This window comes from Propithecus coquereli, unplaced genomic scaffold (genome assembly GCF_000956105.1).
Source record: "Propithecus coquereli isolate 6110/MARCELLA unplaced genomic scaffold, Pcoq_1.0 Scaffold137, whole genome shotgun sequence".
Taxonomy (NCBI): domain Eukaryota; kingdom Metazoa; phylum Chordata; class Mammalia; order Primates; family Indriidae; genus Propithecus; species Propithecus coquereli.
The window spans coordinates 6,048,030-6,071,769 of record NW_012137969.1 but is presented as its reverse complement, the minus strand read 5'-3'; the positions used below and the strand labels follow the sequence as shown (position 1 = coordinate 6,071,769).

Here is a 23,740-nt window from a genome sequence, read left to right as displayed (position 1 = left end):
CCAGGATGTGAACTGGCCATGTGGTTTCAGGGCTGTGCTTGTAGCTACTCCTATCTGCCATCTTTATCACCACTGCAACCATCACCACCACCACCATCATCATCATCACCTTCATCATCACTATCACTACCATCACCACCACCACCACCATCACCATCATCACCACCACTATCATTATTACCACCATCACCATCACTGCCATCACCATCATCATCACCATCACCACCATCATCACCACCATCACCATCATCACCATCACCATCATCATCACCATCACCACCATCATCACCACCATCACCATCATCACCATCACCATCATCACCATCATCACCATGACCATCATGATCACCACTATCACCATCACCACCACCAACACACACGATCATCCATCACCATGACCATCATCATCACCCCCACCATCACCACCATCACCACGACCATCTCTTTGTCACCACCACAATCACTATCATCACCACAACCACCACAATGGAGATAACAGAATAGAAATCTGGACAAAGAAAGAAATCTGAGCTGAGCTACTTGCCATGCAAGCTGGGCCACAAAGAAGCTGCCACAGCCCCAACTGGAGGGAGGATGGAGAGTCTGAAAGATGAGCCATGGGCACCTCAGCAATGGAAGGAGCCTGGCACCCCCAGACACCACTCAACCCAGTACTGAGTGGGGAGACTGAGGCAGGAGCCACCAGGACCCCCACTTCAAAGATAAGCACACAGCAGCTCCTGGGGAGCTGGCTCTTATCCTGGTCACCTAGCTGGAGGCCACGACCACCTGGATTGCCTCCTGCGGAAGCTGAGTCTGCACAGCTAGCTGCCTTCCCACCCACAGCTCTGCACCCCAGGGTGGGGGATGCCTGCCCAGGAGGGGCAGAGTCCTCCCGGCCTGCCCTGGACTCGTGTGACCCAGGCCAGGAGCTCCTCTAGGCTCAGTTTCCTTCTGTGAAATGGGGATGCTCACCTGGGAGCTGGTGGCCTCAGAGATGCTACACAGGCCTAGAGAGTGCTAGGAGGAGAGGAGGCATTTGTCCCTCACCTCTGGGGACTGGGCCATGGGTGCTCAGAAGGGCACGCCCCTGAAAGTCCTGCATGCTGTGCGGCCTGGCTCCAGCACCGCTCTGAGCCCCTCACCTCTTCTGCTGCCAGGTGTGTGGAACGCTGCAGACGATGGAGCTGAACATGAGGGCAGTGACGAAGGAGAAGAGGGCCAGGTAGATGAGGCCCTCGACGCTGTCGTAGCAGAAGCCGGTCAGCGCCTGCACGTAGTCCTGAGCCCAGGTGGGGACGAGATGGCAAGATCCAGAGACAGGAGAGGCGGGGACAGGCAGTGTGAGGCCCTTGGCCCAGCCATGGTGTCCTGGACCACCCACCGCTGAGGCCAAGCTGAGGACCCACTGTCTGTCCATGAGTCTCCATCCTCCCGAGTGCCTGCCTGCCTGCTCCCTGCCCCCGGGCCACAATGCCTCTGCCAAGCAGCGGGCTCTCACCAGATGCAGGCTGCGGCAGTCCACCAGGGCGGTGAGGTGCTGCAGGTTCACCTCCGTGCCATTCAGCACCTCCTGGACACGGAGCAGGGGGTCCTGGAGCACAGGCACCAGGCAAGGTCAGCACCTCATTTGGAAGGGGACCCCACACCAGCCGCACCCTCTTGAGAGCCCCCCAGGTCTCCCTCCATCCCACAACCTGCCTTTGAGACCACCACCCTCAACCCTGGGGTCTTGGGGCAAGCCCTGAGGATCCTAGGTGTTCAGAAATGGCGACCCCAGAGTGTGCCCTGGACTCACGGGGCCTGCCGAGGACATGAGGACCCACAGGTGCCTGTCCAGTGTGGCCACCACCACATGAAGACAGACTTCTCTTTATTGTAAGAGAAACAGCAAACCACCCGCACGTCTGCTGACGCGGGACTTGTTCTGGCTTCAAAAATCGTATTTTAAAGGACAGTTAAAGACAAGGGAAAATTCTCAGGATGTGTTAAGTGACAACAGCATACAAAACTCTCTGTGCAGAGTGAGCCTGATCCTGTAGTGCAACTGTGCTTGCCTCCTGCCTCAGCCTCCCAAGTAGCTTGGGACTACAGGCGTACATCACACCTGGCTAATTTTTTAAAAAATTTTTGTAGAGATGGGGTCTTGCTATGTTGCCCAGGCTGGTCTAAACTCCTGGGCTCAAGTGATCCTCCCATCTTGGCCTCCCAAAGTGCTGGGATTACAGGCACGAGCCACCATGCCCGGCCAACAAAATTATTTTTAAAAACCTACCCAAAACCCCAGGGAGAAGGAATGAGGAGGGAGGGAAGGAAGGTAAAAAGGGTGGGGAGAAAACAGGAACCACCCCCAGCCCTAATACCAGGTCCCCGTCTGGCCAGCCCACTGCCTTTCCCAAATTTGCCCTGAGCTGTGTTTGTACCCCAAATTCCTTTCATGTGGAGAAAAGAAGGTCCCTGCCTGCACCTCCTCTCCCCCTTGCAGGTCCTCACCTTGGTAGCAGGGTGCTCCTGGGCGACACTCCTCAGGAGCTCGACCACGATGTCCTGCATCTCCACCAGTGCCTTGTGGCTGCCCGACAGCTTCTGCTCCAGGGAGAGGCGGCTGATGGCAGTGGGGCGGGGGCCAGCCTGCCTCTCCCTCCCTCCCTCCCTCCCTCCCTCCTCAGGCCCCCAACAGGGCAGCCCGCTCAGAGGGCCAACACGGCACCCCTCCCTGGCTGCCCTGCGGCGGTAACTCGAAGCAGGCATCACTTCAGGGAGCAAAGCCCAGCATCCTCAGGGCAGACGAACAGTCCCCAGGACCTAGGGGGCCCAGCAGGCACAGAGAAATGACAGGCAGTGGGGCCAGGGCTTGGCCAGCTCGTGCTGGTGCTGCAGACCCACAGACTCCCCGGTAGGCCACCTGAACAGACCGCTGCTCTGCAGGTGTCCCCGGGCCCCTTTCACGCACACCACGGGCAGCCCCAGGAGTCCCAGGGATGGGGATATGTTAACCAGGTAACCCCAAAATGCTGTGCCTAGGGCACAGGGTAGTAACCCCAGCACAGCCCCCATCCAGCTACCTCCCACAGCACCCAGAGTCCTGCAGGCTGCAGGGCCTCTCCCACCCAGAAACGGGGTGCTTCAGACTGTCCCTGCACACCCCAGCCCCCGCCCCTGGCCCCCTAGGGCCAGCCGCACTCTCACCTGCTGGAAGGGGTTGGCAGCACGGGGTGAGCAGGCCAGGTAGTACTGCAGGATATCTGCAGAGAGAAGGCGCAGCAGCCGAGCCCAGAGGGCTGATGGTGAGCATGTGACTGCGTACGTGTGCGTGTGTATCTGCATGCATGCATGTCACATGTGTGTCTGCGTGCACCTGCGCCTGCACCTGCCCCTGCACCCAGCGCTGGGCTCCGGGCTCCCATCCAGCCTCAACAAGCCCGGGGTCCCCACACACCTGCCCCTTGCCTGGGTTCCACCTTCAGACCTCTCTACAAGTTTAGGTCTTCCAATTATAAAAGGATGTTAAAGAAAAAAAGAAGGATTTAAAAGTTGAAAAACTAATAAAAGTTCTCAGAAACATAAAGCACCAGTCTTCACTTTAGCCACCTGTAAAATGGAGTCAGTACAGCTGGCCTCGCGGCCTTCCGTGAGGGGCTCTCTGGCCTGCAGGCTGGATGGAGCCCACACTCACACGTGTGCACTCGAGCACCTGTGTGTGTGTATGTGCGTGTGTGTGTATGTGCATGTGCGTGTGCTCACTCGAGCACGGTGGGGGCTATCGTGCTTGCCAAGGTCCCACGAGTCTGAGCAGTGGGAACCCGGTGAGCCCAGGCTACTGGCACCAGAGCCGGGGGCGGGGCGGGGCCAGTGGTCACCAGCCCTGCCAGCCCCAGCGGCGTGGGCCCACTCCTCCCCAGGGTAAGGGGAGGGGCTCCTCAGGCTTCCATGGAACTGCTTCCTTCCACAGAACGAGCTATAAAACCAGCCCACAAGCTAATCCCGTGGTTTTGGTGGACAAAGGGTGACAAGGATAGGCTTTTCCAGGCCATTCGGTGCCCCGCAGGGACAGCCCCTCTGTTTTCTGTTAGGGAACACGCAATACTCCCATGACGGGGCCCCACAAGCTTAGCAGTGTCTAGCCTGACCACACCCCGGCCAGAGTCCCATGTCCCGCCTCTCTGATGTCCACCCTGAGTTGCAAACCTGGCCAAAACCTGTGACCTGCCTCCAGCCTGTTGCCCCAGCCCCCAACACGACTCATGGCCCTGCTACAAGGAGCCGCCCAGACCAGGGCCTCAGCTCCCCCGCAGCCCCGGCAGCCCACTCAGCGGGAAGTCAAAGCACAGCCCTGTGCACCTGCTGCCCGTGTGTTCAGCCCCTGCTGTCTCCACTCTCTCCTGCCTGAGGAGTCCCCCTCGCCGCCCTGGTGACCTCAGCAGCCCGGAGAAGCTTTCAAAGGGACCTCTGATTGTGGGTCCCATCTCTCCTCTGCTTCCCTCCCTCCAATAGCCCACCCAAATAAAGCCCAAAGTCACCACCGTGACCCAGCCCTGTGGCCTCCCCTGGCTCCTTGCCCCACTGGTCCACTTCCTGCCTCACAAACTCATCACATGTTTCTGCCTCAGCACAAGATGCCTTTGCACAAGATGCAGCCTTCTCTGGCTCAACTTTGATGCCACCTGTTTGGCAGGCCTTCCCTGACCAGGCTATTTTGTCCCCTGCCCCTGTCATTGGCTTCTCGTGGCCCCTGTGCTCCGTTCCCCTGGAGCCTCCTGCAACCTGTCTCCCTGAGAGTGCGGCCTGTGAGGGCAGGGGCACCTCTGCCTCAGCCACCTTGCCCTCCCGCTTCCATCGGACCCCGCCAGACTCACCCCCACTCAGCACTGAGTGTTCCTCTACCATCTTGGTCACGTAGGTGTTGGGGTCCACACAGAAGTCGCTGGAGCCCTGGGGTGAGTGCAGGCAGGAAGAGGGGTTACCCAGCTGGGCCTCAAAGAAAGCTGCCCCCACCCTGGGTCCTTGGAGGTAGAACCTGGCCCCCAGGGTCTACTTTCAGCTCAGGAGGGTGGAGTGTGGACCTGGGGACAGGGACGTGCTTGTGCCCATGGTAGGTTCCCACTGTTCTCAGGACCCAGTGACCTGGGGGAGATGGGGAAGGGAAAAGAACATGGCTGCCCTGTGTCCAGGCCCAGCAGATGGGGCTCGCTGGGCTCCCCTCCTCCACTCACCACAGACACGGCCAGCTCCAAGCCCAGTGCGCCCCAGCTGATGACCAGGGCCAGGACACCCAGCAGGCAGACCCTTGGGGCAAAGACAGCCAGTCAGCAGCCCCCAGGCTGAGGGTTGGGGATGTGTGGCCTGCGGGCTGCAGGCCAGAAGGCAGGTGCCAGGGCACATCTGGGGGTCCAGCCCACACGAGGGCTGCGGTTCCTCCCATGGCCTGGCCTCAGCCAGAGCTGCCCAAAGCCCAGGGCCCAGACACATGCCCCTCCCTGGCTGGGGTGGGCTGGGCTGGAGCCCAGAGAGCCCGGAGCTGGGGGCAGGGAGGGAGGGGAAGGCCTGGTGGCATTCTGTTCCCCAGGCACTTCTCCTCAGCAGATAACAGTGGCCACTTTCACTCTGGGCCCCGAAGCCTGCTGTCCACATAGTGGCCTGAGGGGCCTGCTAACCTTGGCTTGGGCTCACCTACCTCCCCTGGCCCCTATGGTCCAGACACACAGGCCTCCCACAGCTCTGTGCACACCAGCATCAAACACCCTTCCTCGGGTGTCCAAGTGCTCCCTGGTCCCTCAGGCCTCTGCTCAACGCTCCTTCTCCTGTGTCTCCCTGGGAGGAGCAAGCGCACTGCAGACCTTGCCGGTCTGCACTCCCTCCCACTCCCTCCCACCCCGGCTCTGTTTTGCTCCAAGACGCTCTCGCCTTCAGCACATGGCACGGTTCACTCATTCATCTTCTTCTAGCCTGTGAGTGCCATGCAGGTGGGGGCCGGACTGTTGTCCTCTGATCTCTCTCAGGCCTGGCCAAGGAAGGAGCCAGGACATGGCTGTGCAATTGTGCAGTGAGGGACAGTGACCCTTTGCACAAGCAGTCACCTGTCTTCCAGACAGGGAGATCAAGGCTCACCACTCATTAACCACCTGCCCAAGGTCACCAGCCTAGTAAGTGGCAGAGCCAGGGCTGGAACCCAGGCTGCCTCAAGAGCCAAGGACAGGGTGAGGCAGAGAAAGGAGGACCCAGCCTGATCTGGTGTCCTCAAGAGCTTGGGGACCTGGGCAGGCTGCTTCAGGTCTCTGGACTACAAGTACCCCAGGTGTAGACTCCTGCTGGGAGAGGGGCACAGCAGGAAACCAAGACCGGCGTGGGCGCAAGTGTGCCCATGACGCTGGCCACAGGGGCACAGGCCATGGGGCCAGAGGAGCGTCTCAGAGCAGACGAGCCAGCAAGGGTCTCGCTCAGGTCCCACTGCAGACCCTGGGGCTGGGACCCACAGACTTGGGGGATGGTGCTACGAGTGCCTCACCCAGTCCTTCTGCTGTGGGCCCACAGGTGGCTGACTCCCCACCTGGACTCACCCGACCAGGATGCCCTTGGAGCTGCGGATGAGGCCAACCAGCACCAGGAGGCAGATGATGACATCGAGCAGCAGCAGGCCCAAGTAGCCCAGCCACCTGTGGGCAATTGTCGGTGTGGGCCAGGGACCAGCAGACACAGGCCGGGGAGAGGGGCAGGCGGGGGAAAGGGGGAAGGAGGCATCGGCATAGGCCAGGCAGAGCAGGGGCAAACAGCCCGGCACCCAGGAGGGGCCCCACAGGCAGCTCTGGCACATGGGGACAATGTCAGTTCTTGACAAAATCCACTTGGGGGACTCCTGTCACTGCCTGTGAGCTCCAGTGGCCCTGGCTGCCCCCACCTGCAAAACCTCAAGTATTAGGTGTTGAGAGCAAAACTAGCTCAGGGAAGGTGAGGCTTAACCCAGGTACAGTCAGCTTGGGGAGGGCAGGAAAGCTGTGCAGTCGCACCTGTACCAGTCATAGAGATCCACCTGCTCAGCCAGCACCTCCAGCGACACCACAGGGTTCCTCCAAAAGGGGATGGCGGCTGTGTAGCCCAGCAGCGTCTCCAGCAGGCCCTGCAGCCGCTGCACGGCCCGCAGGGGCTCTGGCTGCCCCGCCAGCTGCCGCTCCAGGCTCTGCAGGCTGGGCTCCGCCGTGCGGTTCAGGGCTGCTGCGGTGTCCCATACCTGCGCCAGGGCCGGCGGGCGTGAGGCCAGGGACGGGCGCCCCAGTCCCCATGGGCGCGGGCTCCTCCTGCACAGCCCGCACCCGCAGCGGCCCCGCCCGCCTGCACAGACGCAGGGATCGGGAGCAGGAGGAGTGCTCCCCAGAACCCAACTCCTGGCCACTCACGTGGTCCTGGACGCCGGCCACCGTGCGGTTGGCGTGGCGGAGCGAGTAGGTGGCTCGATGGACGCCATCGCTGGTCTCCCCGTTGCCGTAGAAGCCCACAGCGATGCCCGCGCTGCGGGGGCAGGGCCAGGTGAGACAGGGCCCGCTTGCCCCCTAGGCCCCGCCCTCCCTCTGTCCAGCCCCGCCCCACCGCGCTCACCTGCACACCAGCGTGGCGATGATGACGCACCAGGCGGTGCAGCAGCAGTCCGCGTCCAGGTGCTCCTCGCTCTTGCGCCGCCGGCAGCACAGCCAGAAGGAGTAGAAGAGCAGGAAGAGGAGGTCCAGGGCGAGGCAGGCCAGGGCGGTGGCTCCCAGCAGCAGCAGCGCCTGCAGGCGGGTGAGAAGCCTGCTTGAGCGTGCTTCAGTCCCAGAAAACAGTAACAGCGAACTCGGAGCCCTGTTCCCGAACTAGGGACCTGGCGCACACTCCTATTTAATTTTGCCCACAGCTCTAGGAGGTGGGCCCTGTTCTCAACCTACTGGTGAGGGATGGAGGCTCCAACACCGACCTGAAGCTCCTGTACTCACTCAGACTTGAACGCCAAGCCTGGGACCCCAGACTCGTCATCCTCAACTCTGTGGGACATCAAGATAGAACCCCAAGCCCCACTAGGAGGGGCCAGGTGGGCCTGCTCAAGGCCTCCATGCCTCTGTCAAGGCCATGGGGGTCATCTCCCAGGCCCCCGAGTCTAGGGCAGGAGCTCAGGATATGTTTGAACAAGGGTGCCTGACCAGGCCCTAAGAACAGGCAGTGGGTGGCAGGCAGCCAGGGGATAAGGGTGACAGAGTGACCCAGCAGGCTGGCAGGGCCAGCACCCTTGCTGACTGGTCATGTGGCTGAGGAGGTCCCTTGATCTCTTGCACCTGTTTTCTCTTCTATAGAAAGGGCTGGTGCTGCCTTCCCTGGAGAGGTGACATCCTGGTCACGCTGCCAGGGCCGGGCTGTGAGCATCACCTCCCATCCTCATCACCAGAGCCCTGTCCTCCCAGGCCCAGAGAGCTCCTACCTCAGCTCTGGGAGGGAGCCTGCTCCCCAGTGCTAGTGCTGAGTGTTAGGGGCTGAGCTCCCCTTGCTACCATGAGCATCGGCGGAGTGAGCAGTGTGCAGTGGTCCCATCACAAGGCTGGTCTGGGGGCTGTGAGGGAGGGACCCCCCAGTGCAAAGTGGGGAGTGGCCACTCCTTGGTGTAGTCCCACCACACTGACGAGATGGTGGCCCAGCTTTACACAGCCGTGGTTGCTGTCCTGGGGACACCGCCCACACAGGCTACAGATGGGTGCTCCCTGCCACATAGAGCTCTTCAGCCAGGCTGGGGCCTGGCTCCTAAGATGGCCTTCTGGTGCTACACCCCCAGGACTCTGGACAGAAAAGACAACACAGAACTCGGACACCAGAGCCCTCCTATCCAAGGCCAGCGTCCCCCACAGGAAGTGGTTTACTTGATGCAGCAGTAACATTTCCTGAGCACCCGCTGGGGGGAAGGGAGGGTACTGGCTGCAGCCCAGAACCAGCCCCTCCTCCCTGGAGACCGCCCTCCTCCCTGTGCCCTAGCCACTGCTCTCGCCCCCGCTGCATGATGAAGAAACCCGGCTTCAGGCTGGGCGCAGTGGCTCACACCTATCATCCCAGCACTCTGGGAGGCCGAGGTGGGACAGTTGCTTGAGCCCCGCCTGAGCAAGAGTGGGACTCTTGTCTCTATTAAAAATACAAAAATTTAGCTGGGTATGGTGGTGTGCACCTGTAGTCCCAGCTACTGGGGAGGCTGAGGCAGGAGGATCACTTGAGCCCAGGAGCCTGAGGTTGCTGTGAGCTGTGATGATGCCATTTGTGCACTCTAGCCAGGGTGACAGAGCTAGTCTCAAAAAAAAAAAAAAAAAAAGGAAGCGGGCTTCCCAGGCCCCAGGACCCTGTACTCCTGGGTTCCAACATGCCCACACTTGCTGGCCATGTGGCCTTGCCCACAGCACAATCCCTCCGGAAGCTCTGCATGTTTCCTGTGCCAGGGTGGGGTAGACACTGGGCTGTGCCTCATCTAAGGGGGCCAAGTACTGTAAGAGGCTGAAGGGCCTAACTGGGGGAGGTGCCCACAGGTGTGGACATTGGAGTGGATGTCAACACAGTAGCCATCAGTGTCGTGGGGTGGCCATTAGGCACCCCATAGCTGCCCTCGCTGGAGCTGCTGCAGAGAACCCCCTCGCTTCCTGCATCTCAACGCCTCAGCAACGTAGCTCTCCCTGGGGCTGGGGCCAGGAGCCACAGAGGCAGAACATCCCCTGCCTGGCCCCCCTTGGGAAGAAAGGCTCTGCTACGGAGGGCACTGGGACCAGGATCAGTAGCCCCAGTGCCCAGCAGGCAGTCTCCCAAGAGACAGTTGCCAGGCAGCGAGCAAGAGGATGCACTCTCTGCCCTCCCAGAAGCTGGCTGATGACCACACTGGAGGTGGCCTCTCCACCTTCCACCAGGCCAGGGAGGTGCTCACCAGGGCCCATGCTGGCACTTTGGGGGCTGACATGCTCTCTGGAGGCTGGCACCTCTGCCTCTGTCCAGGGCACAGTATGGGGGTGGGCCTTGAGGGGCAGGCCAGGGCTCCACCGTGAGGCTGCAGCTCTTGTCCAGCCAACAGCCCCAGCCCTGTCTGCCCAGCAACAAGCAAATAGGGCACTGGGGTGGGCAGCTTCCCTTTCCTTCAGCCCAGGTGCAGCCGCCCACCGCCCCTGCACAGCAGGAGAGGTCTGCCAGGGCCCTAGCACCCGCTGGCCTGCTGGCCAGGAGAGGACAGCAGGGAGCTGGCACCAGAGCCTCTGTCAGCCCACGGTTCCCTCGAGGTCCCAGGTGCTCGCGTCACAGACAGGCCTCCGAGGCCCCAGAGCCCTCACCCAAGATCACACAGGGAGGCAGACAAGCCAGGCTGCAGTGGGGGTCCCTGGGCAGGAATCAAGCACCCACCAAGGCCCAGAGGCCCATCCCATGGTGGGGGCCACCCCTGCCTGGTCCTGTAGCCCAGCAGCACCCCTACCCTGCCAGCACCAGGCTCTGCACACAGTGATCCTCAGTAAACATCGGGGTGCCTGGAACAGCAACGTCCTGGGTCTGCCGTCACCTGCATGGGGCTGGGCATGGCCACAAGGTGCTGACCCCAGCCCTGGTCACTGCAGGCCCTGCCAGTCTCTTCCTTACAGGTCAGGGGCTAGGGGCAGAGCACACCTGCAGGGCAGCTGACCACTCCTGGGGCAGGGGGGGGCACGGCTCTAAAGGACCTGGGCCCACGACATCTGCACTTCCATAGCCAGGGCCACCCTGGGGCTCCCCACAGTTGGGGGGCCACATCAGTCAGCCCACTGTGGCCCTGCCTGGTGAGCCCTCCTTCCGCTCCTGGCTCACAGAGGCCTCCCGGCCTGGCTGGAGTCAGCCTCTCCCTTGCTCACACTAGGACCGGCTCCAGGAGAGCCTGTTTGGGCTGCATCCCTCACCTAGAGCTCACATCCTCGCAGGGAAGCCCCTCCTGGGGGTGAGGAAGCTGGGGCCTGGGGAGATGAGGTGTTGGTCCCAGGCATGCGCAGGCAGAACCTAAGCAGGCGCCAAGCCTTGGCTCTGGCAGCCTGGCGTGTCCACCGGTGCTCGGGTGATCATCAGGACACACCAAAGAGCCCGCAGGCCGGGTTCACCTCCTTGGCGGCGCCGGGACCACCCACTCCCCTCTGCCAGATGAGATAAACACTACTGGCCAAACAGGATCTGGGGTGGCAAGCCCATCCCTCCCACCCCTAGGCCACACCGCCTTGTGCAGAGGGCTGACATCCAGCAGGGGGTGCCTATAGCTGGTGGCAGACACTGCCAGGCACCAGGCGTGGTGCTGGGCGCCAGGCACATGCAGAGACCTGGCAGACGACGAGTCCCCTGCCCTCAGAGCCACCTGCACATCGTCCTAAGAAAACTGTGGGGCCTGCTGGAAGGTGGGAGGCGCTAGGAGAAAACAGAAGGTGGCCCAGGCTGGGAGCACCAGGGGGTCGGAGATTTTAAACAGCGCCAGGTCAGCCTCCTGCTCCACATCCACGTCCGGGAAGGGCCAGCGCTTAGGCCCGAGGGTGCCAAGCCACTGAGAGTGGTCAGCAAGGCACCAGGGCAGCCCCTGCTGGCCACCCTGGGAGGGCTGGAGGGGCTGTGCTCTCCATCCATCTCACATGGCTGTCGTGTTTTTTTAACCATGAACGTGAACTACCTCCTTATTAAAACACAAAAACAGGAACTCCTTGGAGCTGTCTCAGCGGGCGCGGGAGGCCCTAGAAGCTGCCGTGCAGGGGTCCGAGCCCCAGCTTAACCACCCGTCGGTTTCGTGTCTCTGGTCAGGCCCTGCCGCCCTCTGAGCCTCGTTCTTTCTCTGTAAAATGGTTGTGATCATTTCCCACCCAGGGCTGTCACCGGAGAGAAGGGCCCGGCATCTGCAAGGGAGGTGACGGGAAACCAGAGTCTGGGCCCCACTCAGTTTGTGTTGACTGAGGACAGTCCTGTTGGCACCCCGCCCCAGGGGCCACCAGAGGCCAACATGCGCCTGCTGGGAGACAGAGCCACGGGGAGGGAGGGACTTCAGGCAGGGGACAGGACCCCCCAGCCACCCCCGAAACTCAGGCCCGAGAAAGGCAGCTCAGCTTACTGGTGAATCAGAGCCTTGAGGCCCAAAGGTTGCTCTACCTGGTTCTAGAATGTGACCTTGGGGTCGGTGCTTCAGTTATAAAATGTATAAAATGGAGGCAATGCCATCGCTTTGTTACAATGAGGACGAAATGAGCCGACATGTGTAGAGGCTGGGAACAGCGCCTGAGGGGCCCAAGACCCTGGGTCTGGCCTTGGGACACCTGCAGATGCCATGGGCTACTCCCGTTCAGTTAGGGTGGGGTGAGAGCAGGACAAGCACCCACAAAATCCCAGGCCAGGTGATGAGGGTGAGACCATGTCCTGGGGCTCCAAGGAGGGGTCACTTAGGGACTTAAGAGTCACTCCAGCCCCAGGGCAGTGACAGGCAGAGGCCCAGGTGCCGGCACGCCCATCGCCCTGACTCAGGGAGGCAGGTGTCCCGCATCACCCGTCCTTTCTCCTCCTCCCCTCTTCTCACCCAGTGCCAGGAAGCGCCTTGGGCCCCCATGTCCACCCTCTGTGTCCCAGGGTCTGCCTGCACCTCATGGGTGGCCGTGCCAAGTTCATCAACAGAGCAGGGAAAGCCACCCTGCCTCTCCATGCCCACCTTCCAGGGCTGCTGTGTGGAGCCCACACACAGAAGGGGCTGAGAAACATGGGGTCCCCCTTCCCCCTAAACTCCAAGAGGCTGGGGCAGCTTTCTCTCTGGCAGGCGTATTCCTCCCCAGAAGGGCCAACTATAAACTGCCGGGGTCAGAAGGCAGCCTCACTCGGCTCCCCCGGAGAGAGGACAGGGATGGCACCCTCCCAATCTACCCCAAGGGGAGGCCAGCAGGGGACCAGGGTCCCAGCCAACCTGTGAGAACACACAGAGCTTGTCCCTGTCTGGGGTGCAAGGCCAGGCGTTGGGGTGCCCGGCAAACCGGGCCCCTGCTTCTCTCTGCCCGGAGGCCTGGGCAGAGGCACCCATCACACCAGGCCTGAGCCTGGCTGTCTTCAGGGAGAGCACTGCGGCCAGCGTGACCTTTGCCCTCACCGCCTGAGGCCAGATTTCTAGGGGATGGCCTCCTGCCAGGATGCCAATGGCATTCCCATGGCCCAGCCACTTCTTTCCACGTGGCTGACGGCCCCTCTGCTCCTCCCGGGCCCATTCAGAAAGAGAATGGGAAATGTCTGATCAGCATCTGTGCTCTGACCAAATGGAATTTTCCGTCTGCGGTGGAAGTGATGTAAGGGCTTGGTCAGGCGAGGTGAGCAGCCAGCTGGGCCAGCAGGGTGCAGGCGTGGAGGGGCCCGGCCAACCCTCGCCTGCAGCCTGGGCCACCCCTCTCCACTTGGCCCACTCAGCCTTCCCAAGGTCACTGCAGCCCCCAAAGCAGGGGCCCCTCCCTGCCCTGCGCCAGACTCTCCCCTGGGGCCCTAAGACCCTGAAAACCCCTACCCACTCTGGAAACACCCAGCGAGCCAGAGAGCTGGGGCCTGAGGCCTCAGCCCATCCCAATCAGACCAGGCGGTTCTGAGGTTGTCAGGCCTGTCGGGGACCCAAACCCTGGGGCTTAACCTGGTGGGGCAGGGGCAGTGGCAGATGAGGAGGGGGCAGGACTAGACCGGGCGCGGTGCTTTCTGGCCTCTAGAGTGGAAAACATGTTGTCCCTGGGCCTGGAACCTTCTCCCTGTCAGGGAACCCCACTGTCCCCCAACACTTGGCACAGGCCACCTTCTCTAGGATGTCTCCAGAAGTCAGAGACCAAAGCCCAAATCATACTCTGTGTGTCCTTCATGTAGGATGAACACCCTCAACCCCGTCCTGGCCACCTGCACAGGTGCGGGGCCCCAAGCCAGCCCTGCTCTGAGAGGGGAGGGCCTAGGTGCCACCAAGTCCTTAGGAAAAGCGTGGGTGGCGAATGGCTCCATTTCACGGACAGGACCCACAGCGCGGGGACAGGTATATGTGAGCCTGCACCCTGACGCCTACCACGGCCCCTGCTCATGCGCCACCTGCCTTTAGGCCCAGCCTGGACGTGGCACTCCTCAGCCATGCAGGCACGTGCACCTACATGTGCAACGCCAGGCTTAGCACCAGCACAGGCCACACAGAAAGGCCCCAGGCCACCATGGCTGGAGAGCCACGCATGCCTGCAGGACAGGGCACATCATATGCCCTGCATAGGTGGCACTAGCTGGGCATCCTCACAGTTCCTGGAGTACCTTGGTGGCAGCACCTGAGCATGCCAACCTGCCAGGAAGCATGCCGCACACGGAGCACACACCAAACCACAGCCAGCTGGCCTGCTGAACTGCTGAACACATGCCTCTAAGACTAAGACACACACACACACACACCCAGGGAGAGCAGCTGCCCTGGCAACTACCCACAAGCTGTGCAGTCCACTCTACCCTCTGCGGGCAGCACAGCCCATGGCCAAGCTGGGGAGCCCCTGGCCCAATGGGAGGTCCTTGCAGGGGCTTTGATGGGAAGCCTACAGGGGCCCCCAACCCTAGCCACAGCAGGCACCATCCTGCCACCCTGCTGTCACCAGCCACAGTTGCTGCCTTCTTGGCTGGGCCATTGGTGAGGGCCAGCCAGGCGCCTGGTGCTCAGCAGGGGAGGGAAGGGAGATGTGGGGACCTGCAGTACTGCTAGGCTCACACGGGCCAGGGACTGGTCCAAAATCTCACAGCTGGAAGACCTACCACACAGGGAGGGACCAGCAAGGGCCCCTGTGCCCCAGTACATAGTTCGACAGGGGCATGCAACAGTGGCAGGAGGAGGCCCCGAAACCCTGAGGGAAGGTGGTGGCCAGTAGGCCTGGCCACATCAGCTCAGCCCTGCCCTGCGCCTGCTGCCAGCCCAGCCTCAGGTGAGAGGCAGCTTGGGCAGCTCCAGGGGAATCCAAGCCAAGTCCACCAAGGGACCCAGACCTCGCCAGAATGCGCCTTGATGTGCACAGGTACAGTGGGGTGATGGTCACACTTGCCCACCAGACTGGGGCCTGAGTCACCACAGAGAGTCACATCTACCTCCCCGGAGTGGGGACTGAGTGTCCATACGGAGTCACGCCCACCTCCCCAGAGTGGGGACTGAGTGTCCACAGAGAGGGCCACTGGCTTCGATTTGACTCCAGGGTGATTCTGGAACAGGGGCATGTGGGTTCATCTTACTCAGCCAGGCCTGGAGTGTGGCCAGGGGCCCAGGGATGGACACGATACTCCAGGACTGTTGTGGTGGGGGTTACAAGCCTGGGAAATCCAGACGCTGTGGGTGCCAGGAAGAGGAACTTGGTCACACTGGCAAACTGTCATCATGGTTTCAGTAGGGGCCAGTCAAGCATCGTGCTAGTTGGACAGTGCACTCTTGGTGGAGAACAGCTTGGTGGAGGACAGCATGAGCAAAGGGTGCTGATGTTTCCTACATGCCCAAGGTCCACTGGCAGCTGAGATGAGGCTTGGTCGGGCCGAGCCTGCAGTGGCCGACAGCAGAGTGGAGGCTCTGGGAGGACAGGCTGGGGGCAGACAGGGCAGGTGGGAGAGGGAAGAGGGGTGTCCCCCTGTCCCACCCTCACCTTGCAACTACCAAGTCCCTTCCACCTGAGGAAGAGGTAAGGTTTGGGGGTGTCTGAGAGGCTGGCCAGCCTCCCACACCCCAAGGCAGACTGGCAGCTCTGGCCAAAAGCACCAGGACCCCGCCAGGGCCGAGCCCTCACTGGCGGTGCCAGGGTCGGCTCAGCATGTGACACCTGCTGCCGCCACTCTCCATCTGGTGTTCCCCACTGGGAAGGGGCTCCCACCATATGGCACCCCACTTCCTCTAGGGCCAGCCTGGGCCTGAGCACCTCCTTTGCCTGGTAGGTCCCCAGACCCCCTGGGGTGGGGCTGGTGCCGGCGGTATAGATCCGGGGCCTGCCCCATTTCACACACAGTGGGGCTACTGCATCACAGGCCTCCGCCCTGGCCCTGGCTCCGGCCAGGCTGACGGGTGAGAGGCCCCAGCTGGCCACGTGGCCTGCAGCCCCCACCCCACAACACACGGGGCCCAGGCTGCAGCGATGCTGCCAGAAATGAAAAACAGATTTTCCTCCGCGCTGGGCTTAGGTTTCATGAATTCCATGATGGTGAGCTCCTGCCATGCCTGGAGAAAGTGCAGCCAGCGGCGGACACGAGGGAGCCAGGGGGAGGGGCCCAACTGCCTGTCCCAACCCCAGGCCCAGGTCCAGGCAAACAGGCTGTAGGGGGACCCGCCCCCAAGGGCATGTTACACTCCCTGCCACCTCGCTCTCCAGGAACCGCCTGGAAGGAGGCCCAGCGAGGCAGCACTCGGCTGAGACCTCAGAGAGAGGCTCGTAGCCTCCTCACGGCAGCGCCGCCGCCTGCCCTGCGCCTGCAGCCGTCCCCAGCTGTCTTGCCGCCCACGCTGCGCCCTCCCCCGCATGTGGGAACAGACACCAAAGAACTCGGCGGGAGGCATGGCCTTGCTCAGCAAGCATGTCTATTTTGGTCCCCACGCTCTGACACGTCTTCCAGCGTGAACACCCAGAAAATCCCCTGCTCTTCTCCAAGCCTGCCTGCGGGCACCCAACCAGCCACCCTGGCGACAAAGCCACAGGCCTCAGACCCAGCCTGGCTACCCCTCAGACTGAAGCCCCGTCCCCAGGCTCAGCCCCCACCAGGGAGAGGCAGCCAAGAGGACACGGCCCAACCCCGGACTTGGGGTCAGAGCCGGAGTGCCTCTCTGTGATGCCAGAAGCCCCGCCCAGAGTGCACAGGGCCAGAGCGGGCAGAGCTCCTTCCTCAGAGGCAGAACTAGCCACTCAGGCTTTTGCACAGCCCGGTCTCCTCCCACGGCCGTGGCCAACGCCGGGCCTAGCCCTGCCACAGCGGGTGCTGCCCCCACGGGGACTCGGGCCTCAGCCGGCCTCCTCTCCGGGGGGAGAGAGACACTCCAACTGAGGGCTGAGAGCAGCCCATGCGTGCAGGGCTGCGTGCATGTGCAGATACTCAAATGTGCCCATCTGGGGACACACTGGCTGCCCACCCACCTGGCCCACCTGCAGGCTCTGGTCAGTACCCTGGGGGCACATGCCAACACACCATGCCTTTCTTGGCTCCAGATAAGAACAAAGCAGCCTGTGGCCAGCTGGCATCAAGTGTAGGCCATCCTTGCTCCTGGCATTGGGCTGGAGGCCCGGCCTTGGCCACAGCCCTGTGCAGCCCTCACGGCCCCAAGCAGACCAGACCACCAGGGGCACCCAGTGCCTCCACAGAGGGCCGATGTGCCCTGGGGGCCTTGGGAGCACGAGGGTGCCCAGGCAAGCAGCACCCCCAATTCTGAAGGAGCAGGCCCCTTCTGGCGACCTTAGTTCAGAGACATCTCTGGAAAGTGGCCCTGATGACACAGTGCCGTGTGCTCCCCCTCGGGCCTCCCCATGCTGAGCCGTAGCTGTGGTGGGTTTGTGGCCTTGCCCCCTACCCTGACCATGAGAACCCCAGGGGCTGCGTGCAGGCCCAGCACAGAGCCAGGGAGGGCTCCCTGGGGCCAGCCCAGGAACAGCGGCCCTTCTAGGATCCTGCCACACCTGTACCCGCGGTCACACGCCCAGTTCCTCAGTGGATGCATAAGGCACTTCCCCTGCCCTTGACCTCAGTCCCCTCAATTCAGTGCCCCTGCTCTAGCCGCTGAGGCCTCACGGAACTGACCAGGGGAGGGTTATGGTCCAGACACCCCAAGCCTCCCTGGCAGGGACCCTCCACCCCAGGCTTGAAACTGCGCTGCAGCGCGTCGCGGGAAGGCACGGGGAGGCAAGGAGCCCTGGCCCCCGCTTGCCAGCCCCTCATGCCAGCTGGCCTCAGTTGCTGCTTGTGTTGCGGTGACAGTGTCCACCTCCCAGGGCCACTGGTTGGCTCCCCCCCAGAAAGTGCTTTAGAAGCAAACAGTACAGTCTCTTGGGCAGAGCAGCTATGGCTTAGGGGCCTGACTACAGACCCCTCTGTTCCTCCAGAACATGACCGAGAGCCCTGGCCAGCAGCCAGAACAGCTGATGTCCCTTCCCTGCTTGTCCGCTAGCACCGTGAGGATTCCCGGAAGAGGGGCCCTGGAGTCCAGGGGGATCTGCAGGGCAGATACAGACGGAGCGGCCCCGGCGCTGCTGCAGCCAGGGAGGGGCAGCCAGTGCCCTGAGGAAGAATCGCCTCCCAGCACCCACACCCCCCAGGAAAAGCCTTGAAGACCTCCCTTCTCGGGGACTTCCTGAGGGTCCAGACTGCACCATAAGGAAAGGAGCAGAGACTCATAGAGACTCCCGGGGACAGAGCTGCCACAGCAGCCCCAGAGTCACAAAAGCAGGAGCCAGCAAAACGCCCAAAATGGGCCTGGGGAAGCGGCACAGCACCGCCAAGACTCCAGGCAGCAGGCCGGGCTGCGGGTGGTGAGACACCTGCTCCAGGGTTACGGACCTGGTGGTCCCAGCCAACAGAGTCACACTCCCCTGGCCAGAAGGCAGGCATGCCCAGGCTCGGCCACTCAGATTCTCCCCGGGATCAGACACCGGCCCAGAGGGAAACACCCTCGCCAACGGGCCCAGCAGGGGCTTCCTCGCCCACCCTCCATTGCAGGGTCCCTGCTCCCTGCACCCCCGAGCCTAGCTTATCAGCTCCTGTCCATACAGGGTTTTCTCTAGAAGCTTCTATCCAGTTCCCTAGGGCTGCTCTGTGTCTGGTACACTCTGTCACTTGCAACTTCAGAATCCTCACCTGCGCCGTGGCATGCTGGACAAGCCCCTGGACCCAAGGGCCACAGACACTGCCCAACGCTATACACAATGTTTTGAAAGTAGGCGGCAATAAGGCTATATACGGTGCCACTCTAGTTTTAAGTGACAACCACCCTACAAATACATGTGCTGGGACAAAACCAGCTGGATGGACCTTTCATCTCATGCTCTTCCCTTTCTCCCAAATGTTCCATGAAGGTGGGGAGGAGGCTAACAGGTTGTCCATCCCTGCCCAGGGGGACAGCCGCTCTGCCACCGGCCTGACACTGGGCATGCAGCTGACCTTGCGGGAGTCGCAGCATTGAACCGAGGTGCTGCAGTCTTAGGAGCTGGGCACCAAGCTCTGCTAGGAGACCACCGGCCCTAAGGGCCACACACCCTGAGTTCAAATCCCCTGAGTGGCCGTTGGGCCTGGGCTGGCACATCACCAGACACAGTTCGCGCCTCCTGGGGCAGTACACGCCCCGTACACGGGCACACCAGCGGGACGCTCCCTTATTTGGGGCTGAGGCTGCCTCCCCAAGGCTCAGGCTTCTCTTTGCCTCAGGGCCTCTGCACGTGCTGTTCCCGCTGCCTGGAGCCCACTTCCCCAGGGTCTCTACACGGCTACCTCAGTCTCTCATCAGGGTCTCACCGGAAACACCGGAGCACTCAGGGCTCAAGTGGGAAACGGTCCCACGTGCCGGGCGAGCCTGAGGCAAGTGCTATCACCTACCCTGGAAGGCTGGCAGGCCAGTGAGCCCACTGTGCGCTGGAGTCCAGGCTGGCACCTGGAGGAAGCAGGCAAGTCCCAGCCCACTGGGCATTGGCAGCCTTCACAGTAGGCCAGGTAACACCTCCTCCAGGAAGCCTTCCCTGACCATCTGCCATAACTGTTCTTTTGCATCAGTGGCAGCAGCTGCCGGCCCTGGGCTGGTGGAGATAGCAGACCAGAGTGAGGAGCTGGGGGCAGAGAGCAGGAACTCGGTCCCTGCCTGAGGACACAGGGTCATGCAGGTTGTGAAGAACTGGCCGGAGCTGGGTGGGCAGACCCACCAAATTAAGCCACCCAAGCTCACACGGGAGGAAGTGCCAGAGCTGGGACCCAGGCCTGGGATACTCCAGCCAAAGAGAAGGCTCTGCTACCTGACCCTCAGGGACGCCCTACCCATGGCCAGAGGACAGACTCGCCCGGCTACACCAGGTCCCCAGGCATCTGGGCTCAGCCTTGCCAGCTCCTGTAGGGCCACAATGCCTCCTCTGGGCCTCCTATCTCTCCCCTGTAAGATAACAGCCTCACGCGCGTGAGACCCTAGAAGCCCCAGTGAGGCAGCACAGGGAGCTCTGGGTGTGCTGGTGATGGCCCAGCCTCGGGGAGCCCGGCCAGCAGCCCCTCGAGACAGGCGCGAGAGTGGAGCAGCACAGAGCAGACCCCAGAAGCCCCTTCCAGCCTTCCCACAGATGCCACCAGCCCCAACAGGACCCACACCGGCAGACTTCCTGGCTTCCATCCGTGCAGCGAACGTCACAGGCCCCACGTTGGGCCATGCAGTTGCTGGGAGCCCTTCTCTCCCAGCATGGGGGCCTTGGGAGGAAGGTGGCCTGAGACCCTCAGTCCCAAGAGAAATCTTAAACCTGTGGGGTACAGAATCTCACCTCTCTCTGGCGAAGACTGCTGAAGCGCTCAGCACAGGGCCAGCTGGGGCTTGGGGGCCCACGTTCCAGCCCCCACCACTGCTAATGCCACAGTCACACCCCCTGCAGTGGAGCATCCTCGTGGGGCAGGGTAGGGGCAGGGCCTGAGCAGGACAGAGGCTCTACCATGTACTCACTCTGTGACCTCGGCCCATGCCCTGCTCGGAGCCTCAGTTTGCTAATCTATACAATGGAGACAACAGTCCCCACCTCCCAGGGCTGTGTGACAGCCCCACACAGGCTCTGAAACGGGGCTCCCAACAGTAGACAATGGGGACAGGAAATAGCAAAGGACAAAGGCTGGTCCCTGTGCTACAGCCCCCAACTCTTGGTGCCAGACCCCACCTTTCCCCCAGAAAGCCCACAAAGCAGAAGCCTCCTCCTTGGCAGGGCAAAGCCAGGGGGGACAACTAGGGACAGCTCACAGACTGCCCAGGGTCAGGATGGATGAAACGTCCATCCCCTCAGTGGGACCAGGGCAGTCAGCCCCACAGCTGGTGACACCTCACCAGAGGAGGCAGGAAGGAACCTCACGTGCAGCGCCCCCCGCAGGAGGGGAGCTCCTGGCCCTCCACCCCCAGGCAACCCTGCAAACAAGGCACAGCAGGCCCAGATTTCGGGATGAGGAGATGAAGGCTCAGAGAGGTCAAGCGCTTGCCCAAAAGCCCCAGCACCCAGAGGGCCGGGGCAGGATGTACATCCAGGTCTGCTTGCTCCGGCCCTTTGCCAGCGGCAGAGGCGGCGGGGGATGGAGACAGGCTGGTTTCCATATCGTGAATTATTCAGTGGCTAATTCTGCTCCTCGGAGAGGAGGCAGGAGAGTGAGTCAGAGCCCTCCCACAGCGGAGCAGGGAGCAAGGGAGGGGGCAGAACAGCGCTCCCAGAGGCCAGGCCCCAACCAGGGCCTCCCAGGGCCAGAGGGGCCTTCTGGAGGAGGCCAGGCTGAGCCCAGGCTGAGTGAGGGACCTGGCCACCACCCCAGGCTCCCGTGAGCTGCAGGCTTCACCCCTCACTCACTCCCTGCCACGCATCCCAGAATCCGGGCACCCTGGAGGGCCTGCAGCAAGTCCAACTGTGGTTGTCAGCATGGGCAGGTGGCAGGCCCAGGCCAGCAGGTAACAGCCACCCTGGGGGCCCCAGGGCTGCCCTGGAGCTTCAGAACTGACAAATGGGCCAAACCCTCAGGGCAGACAACTTTCCCAAGTAAGGCACACCCTCCTTGCAGCTTAAACAGAGTCCTCCAGGGACGAACGTGACAAAGCCATCACACATCAAAGTTCCTGGGGAGCACAGAGAAGTGTGTGCTGCCTCCACACTGAACGGCCCCCCAGCGCTGGGCTTCTAGAGTGTGGGCATGAGATTTTATACAAATCCTCTTCTCCCTCCGCCCTGCTGTCTCTGGGCGTGCCTGGGCAAATCCCTCGCCCCCTTCTCATCTGTTTAGAAACGCTGGCAACAGGGCTGGGGCTGGCAACAGGCTGGGGTGCCTGGGGGCAGGTGAGCACAGAGGCTAGGGGCAGTGAGCTCCCCTGCAGAGCTAGCTGCCAGACAGCACCCTCCTGCTCTACTTCCGGTTCTCCTCCTCTGGATAAGGGAGGCCACAGACAACACAGTTCTGATTAGGCAAGGTGTTACACAGTCCACAGGGTACTGGGTCCCCAAGCCACCTTGATAGGCAAAGCCCTTCCCACCCCACCATGGGCTCTGCCATGCTCCATCTGGAGAGAAACCCAGGGGTGTTGTGGGTGACAGGCACCCAGGTCACGGGGCTTCTGGAATCCGGATCCCCAGGCAGGAAGGAAATGCCCACAGCCTGGTCCCCTGCCCTGCACTCAAATGACACTGGCTCAGGGAAGGGGTGGCGGTGGGGCTTGGCATGATGCCAGGCCTTGGGCTCCACTGGGAGAGGGCTGCGAAGGGCCCCCGCCACCCCCAGCTCTGCCTGGGCTCAGCTGCTTGCCGCCTCCTAGGCTGAGGCCCACTGTGCATCCCTGCAGCCAGGCCTCCCTCCCGAAGGGGCTCCTGGCAGCCTGGTCTCCCACAGCCGCGCCTGGCACTTTGTGTACATCCCACAGCCTGACTGCCCAGCATGGGGTCATTACCGGCCACAGAGGGCTGGCAGTGCTTCACCTATGAAGAGCCTGGCAATGGGATTCCCCAGCTGGGGTGAGGGGGCCAGGAATCCCCTCCTGCCTGCACGGAGTGCTTAGGCTTCCATCCCTGCAGCCTCCGAGCCCTGGGTCCTCGCAGGAGGCTCTGCCGGGAAAGCACCAAGCCGCCCCCAGTGAGGGAGGGGGCCGCGGCAGGAATAGACAACTGGCAGGGGGGATCCACGGAGGGAAGAGAGACGGCTCCACGTAACCCCCGAAACGGGCCTGAGTGACACCAGAGGAGAAGGCTGGAATCCAGAGGGGGCCGTGGACCCGCGATGGGGGTTGGAGGGTGTTTGGACCCTTGAGGAGGAGGCCACGGCCCTGAAGGAGGGGGCCCATAACCAGGGAGACCCTCGAGAAGAAGGGGGCCCTGACCCACGAGGGGGAGGAGGCTGTGCCCCGCGATGGGGGTGGGGGTGGAGAGTCCTCGGACCCTCGGGGAGGGGCCGTGATCCCGGGAGGGAAGGGGCCGTGACCCGGGGCCCCTGACCCCGCGACCCAGAGGGGCCCCACCGCACCTGCTGGTAGTCGGTGTCCTCGGGCCGGAACTGGCTGCTGGTGGCCTCCCACCGCAGGTCGAAGTGGGGCAGCCGGTGCAGGAGGCTCACCCACCAGGGTGCCGCGTAGCTGACCCCGGCCATGGCGGGCCCCGCCGCCTCCGGCTCCCTCGCTGGCTCGGCCGCGGGGTTCAGGGACCCGCCGACCCCGGCCCGGCCGCCCGCATAGTCCGCGCGCTCCTGGGCCCGGCCTGGCCCGGCTCGGCCCGGCTCGGCCCGGCTCGGCTGCGCTCGGATTTGCTCGGCCGCTCGCGCCCGCCGCCTCTTTGTTCGCCGCCGCCGCCGCCGCCCCCTCGGCGCCCCCTCAGCGCCCCCGCCCGTCCGCCGCCGGAACCGCCCCCGAGCCGCTATTGGCTCTCGGCCTGAAGGCCACGCCCACACACGGCCCGCCCTCCTCCCCGCCTCCGAGCCGCCATTGGCCCGCCTCCCGCCGGCTCCGTCGTTTGGCGTGCCGCCTCCCGCCGCCCCTGTGCCTCCATTGGTCCTTCTCCCACTGGCCCTTCTCTCCGCTCTTTTGCCCCTC

At 62.6% G+C, this 23,740-nt stretch overlaps 1 protein-coding gene across 1 annotated transcript in view; it reads right to left on the bottom strand.

Annotated features, from left to right (window-relative positions):
- TTYH3 (tweety family member 3) overlaps positions 1–23,483 on the bottom strand; it is a 29,999-nt gene extending 6,516 nt beyond the window's left edge. The window contains exons 1-11 of the mRNA XM_012639134.1: positions 23,179–23,483; positions 7,591–7,760; positions 7,392–7,503; positions 7,005–7,225; positions 6,558–6,653; positions 5,214–5,286; positions 4,857–4,932; positions 3,190–3,245; positions 2,494–2,586; positions 1,502–1,594; positions 1,146–1,282 (exon numbers count right to left, since the gene is read on the bottom strand). Of these exons, the coding sequence (XP_012494588.1) occupies positions 1,146–1,282; positions 1,502–1,594; positions 2,494–2,586; positions 3,190–3,245; positions 4,857–4,932; positions 5,214–5,286; positions 6,558–6,653; positions 7,005–7,225; positions 7,392–7,503; positions 7,591–7,760; positions 23,179–23,301 (1,250 nt within the window). The 5' untranslated portion in view covers positions 23,302–23,483. The remainder of the gene's footprint in view (positions 1–1,145; positions 1,283–1,501; positions 1,595–2,493; positions 2,587–3,189; positions 3,246–4,856; positions 4,933–5,213; positions 5,287–6,557; positions 6,654–7,004; positions 7,226–7,391; positions 7,504–7,590; positions 7,761–23,178) is intronic.
- Positions 23,484–23,740: the final 257 nt, after the last annotated feature.